Consider the following 18,439-nt stretch of genomic DNA (forward strand, 5'->3'; position numbering starts at 1 on the left):
ATTAGAAGCAAGTTACTCAAGGGAAGGAAATACATAAGGCTGTGAATGAGAGAAGACAGGAGTCACTGGAGGCCACTTTAGGGGCTGTCTGCCACAGCACTTAACAGCACATACCCAGCCATAAAATTTTAAAAAGCAGGAAAGAGAGAAGGGGGGTGCAGGGTAAAATAAAGAAAAGAGGAAGGTGGAAGGGAAGAAAGGAAGGGAAAGAAAGACATTTAAAAAGACAAGAACAAAACAGCTCTGCTGCACTACATCTGTATCAGAGTCCCATGTGCAGACACACACTTCATCACATTAGCACCACACCCATAAATTTCCTATTTCTTATTTACAACAAGAATATAATAAGGACTTTCTATGCATCTGGAGTTAAAAAGGAAACAATAAATCTAAGAACACTAAGTTTAAGTAAGCAAAATGTGTTTCAAATTAGTTATTTTTTCTTTTTAAGTTGTTTTTTTTTGTTTCAGCTGACAAAGTTTTTTATTTCTTTCTGTTTCAGGTTTTGAAGTTGAGTTTATTATTCTTGCTATTATGTAACAGGCATATTTTACAGAGAATATAGGAACCTGATTGACATTTGTATTTGGTGTTCTATTATTGTTTCAACTCAAATGCCAAAATTATGTTTTTGTTGTGTACGTTATTGTTCATAATTATACATGCCTCTTAATTGTAAAAGTGAAGCTGTAAAATTGTAAAGTACTTTGTATCTCATCTATTTCAGGCATCCTACTAAGGAAATCAAGACCAAATGGCTTGGGAAGGTCAACGTTAAATAGTTTCAGAGCCAGAACTAGAGTACACATCTCTCAATTTCTAATCTAGTGCATTTCCTTTTCTTATTTCTATGCAAATGAACAGTTAGAATATGAAATAGTCTCCTCAGATATACCGGCATTAAAACAGTTGTGCTTTAAATATTTAGTTTTAATAATTACTGACTTTGTAGAAGGAACTAAAATAGTGTTTGTTTTCAGTGCTTCAACTAATAGTAAAAAGGAATTTTTTCAGTACTTTACTGTATGAGAGGTGCTTGCCTAACAAAATACACATCTTTTTCACTGTAGTCATTTGCAACAGATAATGTGGGCTCCTACACCTCAGTGTTCTGAGAGGGGTTGGTAAACACTGACCACATAGAGAGAGCTGCCCATCTGCCCTCAGTACCAAGGCACATCCCATCCTTGCCCTAAAACTCTTGCAAATTTCTCCATTCATACAGGAAAATGAGTATTTCTTACAACAATATGGCCATGGAATTTGATTACAAAAACACTCCTGCTATCCCCAACACGTGCTCCTAGGGCTAAAGACATATCTGCAACTCAGGATTTTCTGAAGATTCACTTGTTTGTACTATTGAGGGCAACAGTTGTTCTCAAACAAGAATGCGGTTCCTTTCTTCTTACCCTGCTTATTTTTCTTTTTTATTATTATTATTATTATTATTATACTTTAAGTTCTGGGGTACATGTACAGAACATGCAGGTTTGTTACATAGGTATACATGTGCCATGGTGGTTTGCTGCTCCCACCAACCCGTCATCTACATTAGGTATTTCTCCTAATGTTATCACTCCCCCAGCCCCACAGCCCCTAACAGGCCCCAGTGTGTAAAGTTCCCCTCCCTGTGTACATGTGTTCTCATTGTTCAACTCCCACTTATAAGTGAGAACATGCGGTGTTTGGTTTTCTGTTCTTGTGTTAGTTTGCTGAGAATGATGGTTTCCAGCTTCATCCATGTCCCTGCAAAGAACATGAACTCATCCTTTTTTATGGCTGAGTAGTATTCCATGGTGTATATATGCAACATTTTCTTTAACCAGTCTATTATTGATGGGCATTTGGGTTGGTTCCAAGTCTTTGCTATTGTGAACAGTGCTGCAATAAACATATGTGTGCATGTGTCTTTATAGTAGAATGATTTATAATCTTTTGGGTATATACCCAGTAATGGGATTGCTGGGTCAAACGGTATTTCTAGTTCTAGATCCTTGAGGAATCGCCACACTGTCTTCCACAATGGTTGAACTAATTTACACTCCCACCAACAGTGTAAAAGTGTTCCTATTTTTCTACATCCTCTCCAGCATCTGTTGTTTCCTGACTTTTTAATGATTGCCATTCTAACTGGTGTGAAATGGTATCTCATTGCAGTTTTGATTTGCATTTCTCTGATGACCAGTGATGATGAGCATTTTTTCGTGTGTCTGTTGGCTGCATAAATGTCTTCCTTTGAGAAATGTCTGTTCATATCCTTTGCCCACTTTTTCTTGGGTTTTTTTTTTCTTGTAAATTTATTGAAGTTCTTTGTAGATTCTGGATATTAGCCCTTTGTCAGATGAATAGATTGCAAAAATGTACCCCCATTCTGTAGCTTGCCTGTTCACTCTGCTGGTAGTTTCTTTTGCTGTGCAGAAGCTCTTTAGTTTAATTAGATCCCATTTGTCAATTCTGGCTTTTGTTGCCATTGCTTTTGGTGTCTTAGTCATGAAGTCTTTGCTCATGCCTATTTCCTGAATGGTATTGCCTAGGTTTTCTTCTAGGGTTTTTACGGTTTTAGGTCTTACATTTAAGTCTTTAATCCATCTTGAGTTAATTTTTGTATAAGATGAAAGGAAGGTATCCAGTTTCAGCTTTCTGCATGTGGCTAGCCAGTTTTCCCAACACCATTTATTAAACAGGGAATCCTTTCCCCATTGCTTGTTTTTGTCAAATTTGTCAAAGATCAGATGGTTGTGGATGTGTGGTGTTATTTCTGAGGGCTCTGTTCTGTTCCATTGGTCTATATATCTTATTTGGTACCAGTACCATGCTGTCTTTGTTACTGTAGCCTTGTAATATAGTTTGAAGTCAGAGACACAATAAAAAAAGAAAATTTTAGGCCAGTATCCCTGATGAACATCGATGCAAAAATCCTCAATAAAACACTGGCAAACCTAATCCAGCAGCACATCAAAAAGCTTATCCACCCCGATCAAGTCGGCTTCATCCCTGGAATGCAAGGCTGGTTCAACATACACAAATCAATAAACGTAATCCATCACAGAAACAGAACCAATGACAAAACCACATGATTATCTCAATAGATGCAGAAAAGGCCTTCGACAAAATTCAACACCCTTTCATGCTAAAAACTCTCAATTAACTAGGTATTGATGGAATGTATCTCAAAATAATAAGAGCTATTTATGACAAACCCACAACCAATATCACAATGAATGGGCAAAAACTGGAAGCATTCCCTTTGAAAACCAGCACAAGACAAGGATGTCCTCTCTCACCATTCCTTTTCAACATATTATTCAAAACTCTGGCCAGGGCAGTCAGGCAAGAGAAATAAATAAAGGGTATTCAGTTAGGAAAAGAGGAAATCCAATTGTCTCTGTTTGCAGATGACATGACTGTATATTTAGAAAACCCCATCGTCTCAGCCCAAAATCTCCTTAAGCTGATAAGCAACTCCAGCAAAGTCTCAGGATACAAAATCAATGTGCAAAAATCACTAGCATTTCTATACACCAATAACAGACAAACAGAGAGCCAAATCACAAGCAAACTCCCATTCACAATTGCTACAAAGAGAATAAAATACCTAGGAATCCAGCTAACAAAGGATGTGAAGGACCTCTTCAAGGAGAACTACAAACCACTGCTCAAGGAAATAAGAGAGGACACAAACAAATGGAAAAACATCCTCATGGATAGGAAGAGTCAATATCATGAAAATGGCCATATTGCCCCAAGTAATTTATAGATTCAATGCTATCCCCATCAAACTACCATTGACTTTCTTCACAGAATTGGAAAAAAACTATTTTAGATTTCATATGGACCCAAAAATGAGCCTGCATAGCCAAGACAATCCTAAGCAAAAAGAACAAAGCTGAAGGCATCACGCTACCTGACCCAGCTTATTTTTCTACATAGGATCCCCACATCCCTGCCTTTGCTAGAATGGAAACTAGACAAGGACCAACTTTTATCAACTTGTTCATTTCTCTATTCCTAGAACACAGCCTGGTACAAAATTTGCGTTTAATAATGTTTGTTGAATGAATTTGAATGATGGATTTGTTTGGAAGGTTTAATAACATCCCATCCCTTATGAGTTTGTTGCCAGAGGAAAAAAGAAGCGTGTTTTTGGTTCATAACATCAGGTATGTAACCTGGAATTTGGAACCATGAGTTTTTATGCATTTGCTTCATATTATTTATTTTTAAGTGATCTTTCAAAGTATTGACAAAGCTACTTTAAGATTGAGAGCCTCCCTGATAACCCAGGAATGAGAGTTTTAGATTAAGTTTACAATCTGATTGAAGGCTAATCATATAAGGAGAAAAAGATAAGAAAAAGAAGAGAAATTTGAAAAGAAATCTCCAAAATGGCCATGGACATCAGAACACTGAGAATTCATATATAAAAATGTGTTTTGCTTCATACCTGTCTGTTGCACATCTATAGCAGCAGATTTTGTAGATGCAGAGGAATTTTGTCTAAAATCCTAACACATAAAGGGGCATTCTGCACTTACTTCTCAAATTAGAATTAACACGTGTATGTATAAGTTGTTTAGACTGGGCATCTATTTAATGAGTTTACTGGCTGAATCTTTTAAAAGAATGCAAACATAAGTGCCTTTTATCAAAAATCAATGAAAAGATAAAAGGCCCTGTAGTGCATGCTGTGGTTCCCACACTACATCGCCCACATCCACCTGTCATCACAACCATCTATGGTGTCCATTTGCCACTATGCAACCTGCCGGGCACACTCAGGTGCCTGCCTCGGCAAAGACCCTCAGCTCATGTGCAGGTACAGCCTAGAAGTGCATGGGGGTGAACATCTCTGAGGCACCCTTCAACCAGTGAGTACTGGGAGTGGTAGATAAATGTCCTAGCCTCTCATCTTTCTACACAACAATGGTGGTGCATATTCTACACAGCTTCTCAGAGGAGCCTCAGTGGGATTGGGCCCCATTAGCCACTGTGATAACCAGCTCAGTAACACACACATATTAGTTGTTCTCCTTTTCCTTCCCACCCTCCCCATTCCCTGACTGCTAGATCCGGAAGTCACCTTCCAGATGAACTACCTATATCCAATTCCTAATCTCTAGCTCTGGTTTCTTAAACAGGTCCTACGAAATGCTTGAAATAAAAGGAAAAATGGTTTGTGTCTAGAATCAAAGGCTGACAATGGCAAGCAACAGGCTCTAAAACTATGACCCAGGAAAAATGCTTTTCTGGAAGACATCGGCATTACCTCCTAGACACGGAATACTCTGGCTTCATCCCAGTAGTTTCTTCACACACTTTAAATACGTGTCTCATTAGGATCACATATGACCCACCTGATTTCATGCCTTGCCTTTTCTTTTTATTCTGCAGATTCTTCTAAGGAGCCTAAATTCACCAAGTGCCGTTCACCTGAGCGAGAGACTTTTTCATGCCACTGGACAGATGCAGTTTATCATGGTTCAAAGAACCTAGGACCCATACAGCTGTTCTATACCAGAAGGTGCCGCCATCATGCCTTTCTGATTTTCCTCTCCATGGATGTACCTACTAAAGTACACTGAGTCATATGTAGTGTGGGAATGGAAGTGATTTGTTGTGATTTATGCAATCAATGAATATTCATTCACTCATTTATTGAAAAAAATATTAATCAAGCCCATCCTATGTGCTAAGTACTATTTTAGGCCCTGGAGATATAGCAATGGTTACAAAAGACAAAATCCCTGGTCTCATGGAGATTTCCTTCCAATGCAGGGAGACAGGCAATAAAAATTGAATAAAATGTCAGCTAATAATATAGGTTATTAAGAAAAATAAAGCCAGAAAGCAGTATGTCAGCAGTGTCTGGGAGTTTGTGTATGTGCATGAGAATGTGTGAGAGTGTGTCAAAGTGTGAGTGAGAGCATGTATGGATATACGTGGGCATGTGCATGTGGATGAGAGTGTGTATACGAGGCTTGAATGATATTGAAATGTGTGGTCCTAGGAGGCCTCTCTATTGTGGTGTCCTAGACCAGAGACATAAGTGAAATGGGACAGGCCATGTGAATATCTGGGGGAAAGGCTATCCAGGCAGAGGAAATTGCAAGTACAAAGTCCCTGAGGCAGTCTTGGCATATTTGAGGGATGAAAAAGGCCAGCACTGAAGGCACAAAATTGAAAGTGAGGAGAGTGATATGGGAAGGGATCAGAGAGTTACTTAGGGACTGACTATGCCAAACCTCATAGGCAAGGGCAAGGCTTTGAATTTTACTTTATTTGTGGTGGAAAGCTATAGGTGTTTTTGAAAAGATGCATGTTTTAAAAGATGTAGCTTGGTTTCTAACCAGATAATACACTCCTTCTCTTAAATATATTCAGTAAAAGACTGTAGTACTTTTTCATTTTTACCAATGACACTCTAAAATAACAGAGGAAGCGTGAAACAAAGACCTCTCAATATAGGTACCACCCAAGTTGTTTATTTCTTCCCCTTCACCTGGCATTATTTTCCTTTTTGTTTACTCTCACTCTTTATTTTTCCCTTTTTTACATTTTAGGCTTAAACACTTCATTATCTCCTCTTTTCCACCCAACACCCAGAGAAGGCCTAAGCCAAGATGCAGGGTTAGTGAGGACCCTTTATCCTTGGCTCAAGGTGTCGTTAGTCAGAGGATGACATTGTCTATCCAACCGAAGAGCTGGAATAGGGAAGGAAGATGCAGCCAGCAGTTAAGGGTATGAGCTCAGGGCTAACAAACCTGCACTTCAGTGTAGTTCTGCACTTTCTCACCAAGGAATACTGGGGAAATTAGCCAGTTTGCGTACAACTCAGCCTCCTCATTTGCAGAAAGGAGATAACGGACTCGCCTCATGGCTTCTTGTGAGGATCGTATGAGATAACCCATGAAAAATACTTGGCAGAGTACTTGACACATAGTAAGTACTCACTAAATGGTAGCTGGTATTCTTATTATCGGTAGTATAGTGATAATTTTAAAATAATTATGATATAAAAATCCAGTTTCTGGACTATAAAATGACTATAAATGGTATAAGATCATTTATACCAATGAATTGTTATAATTATTGTAATTATTGGTATAAGAGCATTTTAATGCAGAGCTGCTGCTTAATTTGCAGATAAAAAAATACTTGGAGTTAGCAACCAAGCGGACCTTCCCCACCTTTCAATGTAAGAGAGGTCTCCTGGATGAAGTGAAGTGAAGATGAAATGTTTGGGCACCAAGTATATTATATTTTTCCTTAAGGCTGACACCACAGAGAGGTTGGGGCCAGGAAACAGAGTTGATTTCTATAAATACATTCAGACATGAAGTTAGTATGTTTGATGACACTTTTGAAATGTGTGGAATCATTAAGTTATTTATACAGGCACAATTAGCCAAACTGTAAAGAAAAGTAGCAGAATAACCTCTTAAGCTGGGCCCACTTTATGAAAATAATCTTTTGCTACCTCAATATTTACCAAATTTGATGAGCAAAAAGAGAAACCCAAAGGAATGAAGGCTTGATAAATATATATCCCTTGCCATCATCAATCAAGGTCACATAACTCTGTCCACAGGCGTCTTATGCACACTCCAGTCATTTCAGCATCCCTGGTTCAAATCCAGGATCTACACTACCAAGGACGCTGCTGAAAGTGTGACTGGGTAAAAGAAAACTTTCAGACATATTCAGAAAGATGTCTTAGATTTTGCCCTGGTAGTGTTTGGAATCCCAGGAGGGTAAGTACAGCTTCATGATTAAGTGCCAACCCAAACTTACAAAATTAGATATTTGTGTTTTTTCTATAAAATATAACTATTCTGAATGTCTTAGCCAAACTACTGTGAGCCCACAGCCCAGTTTATCCAAGAAGGGTAAAACTGAGGGATTAGGAGTATCAGGACTGGACTGGACTGATTAGTGTACGGATATATTTGATTTCTCATTGCCCACTTCACAAAGAAGACAATACAAATGCACTTTCTGACTCTTGTCACTGTTTCTTAGAACTCAGTTGCCAGGCAACTCCTGAAACTATAGAAACATGCTTCGCATCCCTGACACATAAATAAAACTGTGAGATGATTTTATCCAAAGCCAGAGTCAGTGGGCGGTGCAGTTGTTTCAGTTTGCTGGCCTGGCCTGAGTATCTAAAGCACAACGGAATGTGAACATGTCAGGCTGTCAACAGGACAGTTCAGGCACAGCCCTACAGGCAGTTGTGTGTTTTGCCTGGCTCTGCTCCTTGCCAGGTAGCTGGCAGAAGAGGCAGCCTCCACATGTTAGAGCAGCTGATTCAAAACAGTGTCTGCCATCCTGTGATGGTGATAGTGCCAAATTCAGCCTCTGAGCTTGCAGGGGACTCAGAATGAATGCACATTACAGGCATGGTAAAAACAGGCTCTGGGAAGCATGTGCGAGCTGCTCTGCTCTCAGCTCCTTGCATGTAAATGCTGTGTTTTTAAAGGAAGTGGGCATGTGAACACTCAGTCCTTAAGGCTATATCCCCCACGTCTTCCATACCCATTCAACCCCACTTCAAAAATTACCCTGGTCTTAAAAGAAATTTCATTTTCTATACAAGGTTGTGTGGAAAATCAGTAGGGAGAAAGGGCATTATTACTTTCATTTTTCTTAAACAAAAGTATTAAATTTAAAGCCAAAAACATTTGCGCTTTCTGTCATGAAAACAGCTGCCCTTAAAAACATAAATGATATTTTATTTTTATTATTTTTTTCCAGTTGGTTGTCTTTAGATGAAAAACATTTCTTCTACTCTTTATTCTTATTTTTAATGATAGTCTCTTTCTATGGTTCTCACCCCTTCCATTTCACAAGATAGTCTGGGAGCAAACCTAAAGCACTTAATTTTTGGGAGTAAGAGCAGAGGGAAGCTTCCATACATTGATTTTGGTCATCTGTAGAGACTTTCAACCCAGAGAAGGCAAGTGACACAGTATCTGTTTTATGAGCTAATTTGGGTTCTTGTCTACATTTAATAGTTTAAAATATAAGTTATAAATATTTATTTAAAATGAAATTCAACATTGGTTCATGAAGAAAGAGGTTGAAAGTAGTGTTTTGAACTAGCTGTTTCTGATCCATCATGCTTAAAATAAATGCTTTGTTTGTCCTGTGGAGTTCATGGATTTGGGATAATCTAAACAGGGTTTTTTAAACAGTCCTCATGGGGACCAAGGTACTGACATGTACTGTTGAGAAATTCTGTGAGTCATGAAAGAGCTAATCTTTTAGAAATCCAGACCTGTTAAGCACTAACTACATCTTTGGAACATCTTAATACTTTGAGTTTTCTAACTTTTATACTATCACTTATGCTAAGTACATTTGACATCCCTTCTATTACGTGAAAGCCTCATTTTCTGGGCAATCTTCTTACAACTACTCTCTTTAATGCACTCTTACTTAGTTTGAAAGTAAATATCAAATTAAGCATACTACAGTTCAATGAACCACTCACCTATTCCTAATTTTTTTTAACATTTTTCTTCTGACTTTACATACACACATACTTACACACACACACACACACAAACACACCTTATCTTTTCTTCTGCCTTTTGCCCATATACTTTTTGCATCAGAAATGAATCTCTCATTCAAGCATATGCAACTTTTTTGTTGTTGTTGTTGTTGTTTTGAGATGGAGTCTTGCTTTGTCGCCCAGGCTGGAGTGCAGTGGTGCGATCTTGGCTTACTGCAAACTTTGCCTCCTGGGTTCAAACAATTCTCCTGCCTCAGCCTACCTACTGAATAGCTGGGATTACAGAAGCATGCCATCACGCCCCGCTAATTTTTGTATTTTTAGTACAGGCGTGGTTTTACCATGTTAGCCAGGCTGGTCTCAAGCTCCTAACCTCATGATCCGCCTGCCTCAGCCTCCCAAAGTGCTGGGATTACAGGCATGAACCACCATACCCAGCCAGCATATGCAACTTTTAAGAGTCTCAACCAAAGCAGCAATTCACTGTCTCAGACCCTGGAGTCTCTGCCATTTAAATCCCAATTTCCTTCCAACAGCTGAGGAGCAGCTGTCTCAAGGACCCTCTGATACTACACAAGTTTTCTCCTAGTGCCAAGCAGACCAGTCTGAGAAACAGCTACAAGAAGGAAATAGGCGTCTTCTCCCAGCTTTGCATCCTTTCCTTCCAGGCCCTGCCTTCCCTACAGCCTGCATTGTCCTCATCGTCCCCTGCTGCCCAGCACCCATCCCACAGAGGGATGGTTCCAAAGCTTCACAGTCTGGCCTGTGAGTCACAGGCGCCTCTGGCTGCACAGGGCCATTCCTACCTCATCTTCCACAACCACAGATTACGTGGTTTTATGTCCCTTTGACTTATATATTGTCTTCTCAATTAATAGGCTAGTGAATAACAGGGAGATGATGAACTACCTCACCCAAGTAGCAATTCTAATTTAAGAAAATTTTCCTGTCATTCCATTGCCTTTTACTTCCCTTACCACACTCATGCCCATACTTCCTTACCTCAATCCCTTTGACCTCTCTGTTTCTTCCCTTCCTTGCCATATTGCCATCTATTAAACTTTTACCCATCCTTCAAGAATGCTAAAAACATACCTCCACCTTGAAGCCTTCCATGAAGAGCCAGAGCAATCATTCCCTCTTCTGAACTTTTAAGGACCCTAAAGAGCACTACTAATGAGCACTTACCCACATTGCTTTGTAATACCGTTTTTTACTCTTTCCATCTGAGGCAGAAGGAATTCCTTAGACATCTATGAATCCCCCATAGTGTCTGTCATTATGTTTTAGACATAACCAATTCTCATTAAATATCAATAGAATGAATATAAGAGGCCCAAAAAACTACTCAGATGGGAATTTGAGTCTTATTTTAGCCTGAAATTAGGGGACCACATCTTACTTATCTTTATATCTGCACAGCATTGGTGCTGGATATAATGCATCACTCTGCCTGGAGCACACATCAACTTGTCTCCTCAGTTTCTTTCACCATAGGCTGGCGAAACAGCCAGGTCTAAACCCTCACTGTTCTCTGGTAATCTCTAGTTTGGGGGTGATTCTCTGTACTGTTTTAATGAACATTTTTAAAATGTCCCTAAGTCTCAGAACTTTCATCTATAGAACGGGCATAATAAAGTACCTACCATAAGAATCAATTTATGAGCAGGCATAGCATATGCATTCAACAAACGGAAGCTTTTACCGTAGGCAGAAGTACCAAACGGCCTCGCAGCAGTCTTCAGACACTGATGATATTGTCCACCGATGTGATATGTCTCAGAAATGGTGTTGCTAAAATACCTCTTCACAAAATATTTGTGGTCCAATTTATTGAATCAGACTATCAAGCACCTTACTTGGACTTAAGCTACAACATGATTTTTGGAACAATTAATCTTTTTTTAACTCTCCATTTTAGGAACACTCAAGAATGGACTCAAGAATGGAAAGAATGCCCTGATTATGTTTCTGCTGGGGAAAACAGCTGTTACTTTAATTCATCATTTACCTCCATCTGGATACCTTATTGTATCAAGCTAACTAGCAATGGTGGTACAGTGGATGAAAAGTGTTTCTCTGTTGACGAAATAGGTAAATCACAGGTTTTTGTTTCATTTGACATAGTTTTAGACTAAATAAATGGGAAAAGGTCCAAGTATAATCAAGTAGGATGGGAATTTGAGTCTTATTTTAGCCTGAAAGTGTTCTATAGATACATGGAGATCTGTTTTACAGGAGATGGAATCAGCTGGTGAACAAGAGGAAAAGGGCAGGGAGAACTTAAGCTGACTTTAACATAAAGCAGCCTGGCAGTTAATGTTGTGAAGAAAAGAATAGGAACCTTGTGGAGTCTTTTCCTTTAGGATATCTTTGAAGCTGTGTTGTGTTCTTATGTTCCACTGAAAAGGGTGAACTTAATATATTCTTAGGATTTCTTACTTCCTAATTATTTGATAGGATGCTTATATTCAGATTCACTGAAATATGTTGGCCTTTGACCTCTACCATTGCTATAATCAAAGCCTAGATTTTCTTTATCACAAAGCCTAATCATTCTGGAATTTTACATTTACAAAACAGCCACAGTCACTTTAAAGACATGTTTGTTAGATCTCAGAACAAATACTGGAGACAATCAGCTCAGTGAACTAAGCAAAAGATCCAAACAGAGGATCCTTTGCCCATCATATGGACACAAGGTGGAAACAAAACAAATAAAACAAACAACTGTAATTAGAATAGCCATGTTTATACCTTAATAGTATAAATAGCAAAATAGAAAGAATCAAAGAAGGACTTTGAGTAGCTGAAATTGGTGCCTCAAAATCTATCCACAAAAGCTCATTTGTTGCTTATAGGAATTCCTTGTTGCTTCTCCCAAATGTGTTGTTCTTTTTATGTGGTTTTCTAGGCATAAGCTGACTGGAAGACATAGGAGTATGTGGCTAGAAATTACAGATAGAAACAAATAAAATCTAATAGGCTGACTTTAAGGGAGAAGATTAAGAGGACTGTATCAAGCAGTAAAGATAACCCAATTGCTTTGCAAAGACAATTTAGTATGTGTCCTAACATCAGTGGGTATAACTGTTGAGCTGAAATGAAATGGGATAGCAGAATGGGATAGTAGCAAGAACACTGGGTTAAAACCCATGTTCTAGCCCTGTTCTCTGCCAATAGCCAGTCCTACTCATTTACCTGACTGACATGTGCCTGTCATGTGTCAGGCACTGTTTTGGTGATGGTGGTTATAGAATAAGTACAATACAGTCGAATAGGGAAGTCAGGCATGTTCACAAATAATTGCAGTGCAGTGTGATAGGTGTTAGCCTGGAAATACATGGAATGCAGAGCTGCAAAGGTGGTGGCCAAAGGCGTGAATGGCTGACAGGCCTGAGGGATGAGGAAGGGCTGCACAGAGATGGTGACAGTTTAGTTACCTCTGAACTGGAATTGGACTCTCCCTATTTTTAAAAAAGTGGTGACCCACAGTGGTCAAAAGCATGAGTGAGTATCGTCAGGTACCACAGTGGACTTGCCTTTCAGTAACTACTAAGTTCCAACAGTAACAAATAGCACATGTTCAGGGACTCAGGAGCAGTTAGGAAGCCCTCCTAGTCAGCTGGAGAAATCACCAGTAGTTGTTTGTGCCCCAAAAAGGAATTTGGACTTTAACTGTCATGAGGTACCTTTGAGGATGTTTAAATAGGGAAATTACTTGAGGATAGTAATAGCTAACAGTCACAAAAGACTCACCATGTGTCAGGTATAAAAACCATCTTTTGCAATCGCACTTTACAGATAATGAAACCAAGGCACAGAGCAGTTAAAGGACTAGTTCAAGTCAAACAGCTAGTAGGTAGAGCTGGGATTTGAACTTCCAGCCTCCATGCTCTTACTCTTGAGGCTTTGCAGTACCACTTGTCTCATTATTAATGCCTCAGAGAAATTAATCTTGTTGCAATGTGAAACGTAGATTGGAGTGGGACGGACTAGAGGTAGAAGAGGTTAAAAGACTGAGATGATCAAGGTAAAAGATTATGACAGGTAGCTACAACTAGCACAATAGTTGTGGGGCAAGGTGCTGAGAGTGAAAGAGAACAAAGAACTAAGGTAACCCTAGTAGATCTCAAGATCTACTAGGGTTGTCAATCATCATAAGCCTCAGCTTCCTCGTAAAATATGTATGCATGGCACTACCTCACAGGGCTGTTCTTTGGATTTGAAGTACTATATTAGTTAGACATTTGTCATTCATTCAATTCATTCAGCAAATATTTATTATGTTCTTCTCTCAGGCCAGTCAGTGTTCTCCATGCTAGGGATAGAAACTGTCTTCTCTGGTGGGATTTAATCCCAGTGAGGGTGGAAAGTGACAATGCTATGGAGAAATATAGGAAAGGAGAATAGGAGTGTTGGAGAGGTTGCAGTGTTGAGTTTTCAGGATTGGCATCCCTGAGTCAGTGGCATTTGAATAAAGAAGGATTGGAGAGGATAATTATGTGTGTGTCTCAGGGAAGGGCATTTCAGCAAGGGGGCACAGCCAGAGGAAAGATCTCAAAGTAGGAGCATGCTTTTCCTCACTCAGTGAACAGCAGGCAGGCGGTGGAGTGGGCACAGAGTGAGCGAGGAGACTGGTATGAGACCAAATCTCACAGACAAGACAGTCAAATCTACCCAACCGTTGCCAAAGACTTTGGCTCTCACTTGGAGTGAAGTAGGAAGCCTTTGGAGGGTTTTAGATGATGAGTGATGTGATCTAACTTAAGTGTTAGGATAACCACTGTGTCAGTTTGCTTGAGGATTGCATGGAGAATAGACTGGAGGGGGACAAAGACCAAAGGAGTACAGTGGGAAGACGAATGAAGCAAGAAGAAAGAAAAAGGATAATGGCTAGGACCAGGTTATAGTGGCGCAGGCGGTGAGACATGGTTGGATTCTGTTATATCTTGAAAGTACAGCTGACAGAATGTGGATTAGTGAGGAACAGATGAGCTAAGGACAAGTTCATTGTTTTTATCCTGAGCAACTAGAGGAATTGAGTCCTCATTAACAGAGATGGAAAAGAGGAAAGGAGAGCAGGTTTTGGAGAGGAAGAGCAAGGGTTTGTTTGGGGATATATTAAGTTTCAGATATTTTTAAAATATCTCACAGGAGTTGTCAATATAGCATGTAGATTTATGTATAGAGGTAAAGGAGAGGTCATTATTATGCGTGTAATGGTATCTCACAGGAACTCATTATTATGCCTGTAATGGTGGTACCAAGCCTTTTCCAAAAGGACCTTGTCTCATATCCTCTATTTTTCAAATGCAGCATAAGTAATAAGTTATAGAAAATCTTCCATTAAAAACAATTTTATAGTTTGATCACCTTAAATGGTTAAGCTTTGATTATCAGGATTCCTGAATCTCCAACAAATCCAGAAGGGTGAGGAATTATTGCCATTACATTGGCATATGTAGTTTGGCCATTTTGCATATCCTTCCAATTTAATTTTCAAAATGTAGTCATGATTCATCAAATTTTGACTCTCCCTGTTTTTCAAAAGGTGGTGTCGACCCCACAGAGGGCAACAGTATGCTCCTCCACCATAAGGCCTATTTTCACTGCGAATGCACACAAGAGCGTCCCTCTTTGGCCACCAGATTTGACAGCCAGTAAGAGCTCCTCACTGTGTACATCTGTAAAGTTATCTCCAGTCAACCCTAGGGATGCACACTTTGCAACATGCTAGGTGGCCTTCTATGTATATGGCAGAAAAAGAAAGTAAATTTTACTCTGTGTCTGCAAGTGATTTTCAAAACCTTCAGTAATGAGATCCAACCAGCAATAATTTACCAGGAACTATCTAGAATATAAATTTAGACATAGTTCCTAGCTTTGGAATCCATATTTTTCTTCATCAGCCTCTGAGAAATTGTGGTCTTTGAGGTCCTACTAAGCAGAATGCAACAAATTTTCCCGGGACTGTAGAGTATATCAATAGAACCTGAGGAAAACAATGTTTCAAGTTGTTCATGTGACAGTTAAGAAAAAGACAGAAAACACTGAATCGTCACCATTTATGAGACTAGCATAATGCCTTCTTCCTTCTTATGTCAGAAGAAAACATCACATGTGGCTAGGAAGACCACAAAGCTAGGGAGCAGTAGCAGAGTGTGCAGGAAGATTGTATGAGAAGATTGAAGAAGAGTAAAAAAGGATAATGGCTAGGACCAGGTTTTAGTGGTGCAGGCGGTGAGATATGGCTGGATTCTGTTATATCTTGAAAGTACAGCTGACGGAATATGGATTAGTGAGGCAAAGATGAGTCTTTCAGGGAACAACAGAGAAATGAGGTAGATGAGGTCTCTACCCCCAGGCCATACATAGCTGCAAGAAAAAAGATTTCTCTACCCCTAGTTCCGAAGCAGCCCCATGTCTAAATTCTGTAAGTCTTTCTGACTCTCTGTTTTTTCAGTTTCAAGTGAAAATGAATTCCTTTGCCAAAATCCCAATGCATTTATGATATCAGAGCAAAAAGAAATATAAAACATGGCAGATCTTGAAAACAGTGATCAGATTTTTTACTCCAAAAGGAATTTTTGTAAGGGCTTATTTAAAAGTTAAGAACAAGTCATCCTTGAGTTAAGAAAAAAAAGTTACTCTCTTATAAAGTGAAAGTTATAATAAGAAAAATACTGGAAGAAATAAGAGCATGAATGATCAAAAATGTAGAAAGTAATTTGGTCTTCTGAGAAGAATGCCTTCCATTAATATTAAATTGTGTCTGTCTGTGTACTAATCCTCTGTTGAATTGCACAGTGCAACCAGATCCACCCATTGCCCTCAACTGGACTTTACTGAACGTCAGTTTAACTGGGATTCATGCAGATATCCAAGTGAGATGGGAAGCACCACCCAATGCAGATATTCAGAAAGGATGGATGGTTCTGGAGTATGAACTTCAATACAAAGAAGTAAATGAAACTAAATGGAAAATGGTAAGATGTTGCTATACCTTATACTTTTACTTTTCTTTCTATTTCATCATACTCTCTCTCATTTATCATTAGACTTTCCTTTGACCTAATACCACATGTTCATGCTGTATGCTCCATAATTTCTTATTTGAGAAAACATTATTTAATCGGTAAAATATTATCTTGAAATTCTGTAAGACAGGAGATGCTTATGTATATATGGAGGCCTGTGGAAGGAAAGGAAAACTATTTCTCCATTCATTCTTGCTGTCCAGTTTAACATTAGAGTAAAATTATAGACTGGCCACTTAGCTGTCTTTGGGGATGTGCATAAAAATGGGAAAGTTGGTGATCAAGTCAACAGTGACTATGGCCAAATATTTTCCCATGATTTCAGTTGCTGCTACTCAAAAGACTCCCATTAAAACAAATTCATACGTGTCTACAGGAAAACAGAAGGAGGGAATTTGTCTCTTAGAGGTTTCAGAAGGATGTTTTGTTACATACCTCAGAGAAGAATCAAACTGAGATTCTTATGTAGGCAATTAGAGAACATGGTACCGGTTGACCTCTGAATCCCTCTCTTCCTTATCAAGCATATGGAACTCAGCATTTTGATAAATTTCCCATGGCACATAACAAGAGGAAAAACAGGAGTATCATGCTGCTCCCAATATAACTAATTCTAAATCTGTCTAACCACAGCCACAGCCACAGCCAAGCCAAGCAGTTTCTGGCCACTCATCAGGTGATGCCCAGCAGCCTGGCACAGATCACTCCCAGAATTTTGAAACACCAGGGCATTCAGTGAGCCACTGAAAAAGATGCCAATTTTTTCATTAGAGGAAAGTTAAGTTTGGAGGAACTTTGAGTAGTTACAATACTGGGCTTTGAGGCTCTATTTTCTGAATCATTTTAATTTAGATATCTGTTCTGTAACTTGGTACAAATAAAATGCCTGGTTGGATGCTAAGTCAAACAACACTGTCTAAATCCAAGCTACAATCAAACATTATTTAACAACAGGTACTGAAATAACTACTATGCAGAAGGCACTGTGCTAAATAGCTGAGGTGGCGGTTCTCAAAGTGGGAACCACAGACCCCTGAGGGTCCCTGAGACCCTTTCAGACAGTTCAGTACTATTTTCACAATGCACTAAAATATTATTTTTTAACTTAATGGCACAAAAGCAATGCTGGAAACACTGCTGGCACCTTAGCACGAAGCAAGGCAGTAGGATCAAATTTTACTAATAGTTATGCACTCCCGGTGAAGGAGGAAAAAGCCAGTTTCACGTATGAAGTTCTTGATGAAGCTGTTAAAATTGTTAATTTTACTAAACCTCGACCTTTGAGTACATAGCTTATTAATATTCTGTGTGACGTATGGGAATTACACCTTAAGCATGTCTGCTACATACTGAGGTATTGTATTTGTCTTGAAGAAAAGCGCTTAAATGACTGAGTTGCCAGCTGAACTAGTTGCTTTTATTGCTTGGAGCACCATTTTTACTTGGAAGAGCAACTGATAAACTGGCAGATGGTTATTCATATTTGAATTGGCAAACATTTCTCAAAAAAGAATGAGGCGAGCTTGTCGCTTCAAGAAAAACAACTGACAGTATTTTTTGCAATGGAAAAAATTTGACTTTTCAAAGCAATTCATTTTGCCTTTTTGGAAAATTTGTGTCTCCCACCGTGAGCTTGATAGTGTTTTAATATTTGAAGACTTTTCTTGAAGAGATTGATGGTGATATTAATGAAAGTGACTTTTTAATTGTATTGTGTAATAAAATGTATGAACATTTAGAAAAATCTACAACTCAGTGAACCAATATTTTCCAAATGACTAATACATGATGTAATCAAATCATGCATGGGGAAATGATCCATTCAAAGAACTAGATAGAATGGTGAATTTTTTTAATGATCAAAAAATTTTTTGTA

General features: G+C 38.9%; 1 protein-coding gene across 3 annotated transcripts in view; it reads left to right on the forward strand.

Annotated features, from left to right (window-relative positions):
* GHR (growth hormone receptor) overlaps nucleotides 1–18,439 on the forward strand; it is a 299,099-nt gene that overhangs the window by 260,657 nt on the left and 20,003 nt on the right. For all 3 annotated transcript variants that reach the window (XM_054488655.2, XM_063664781.1, XM_054488654.2), the window contains exons 4-6: nucleotides 5,398–5,527; nucleotides 11,445–11,617; nucleotides 16,334–16,512. In XM_054488655.2, coding sequence (XP_054344630.1) covers nucleotides 5,398–5,527; nucleotides 11,445–11,617; nucleotides 16,334–16,512 — 482 coding nt within the window. The remainder of the gene's footprint in view (nucleotides 1–5,397; nucleotides 5,528–11,444; nucleotides 11,618–16,333; nucleotides 16,513–18,439) is intronic.

The sequence above is a fragment of the Pongo pygmaeus genome, chromosome 4 (assembly GCF_028885625.2).
Source record: "Pongo pygmaeus isolate AG05252 chromosome 4, NHGRI_mPonPyg2-v2.0_pri, whole genome shotgun sequence".
Taxonomy (NCBI): domain Eukaryota; kingdom Metazoa; phylum Chordata; class Mammalia; order Primates; family Hominidae; genus Pongo; species Pongo pygmaeus.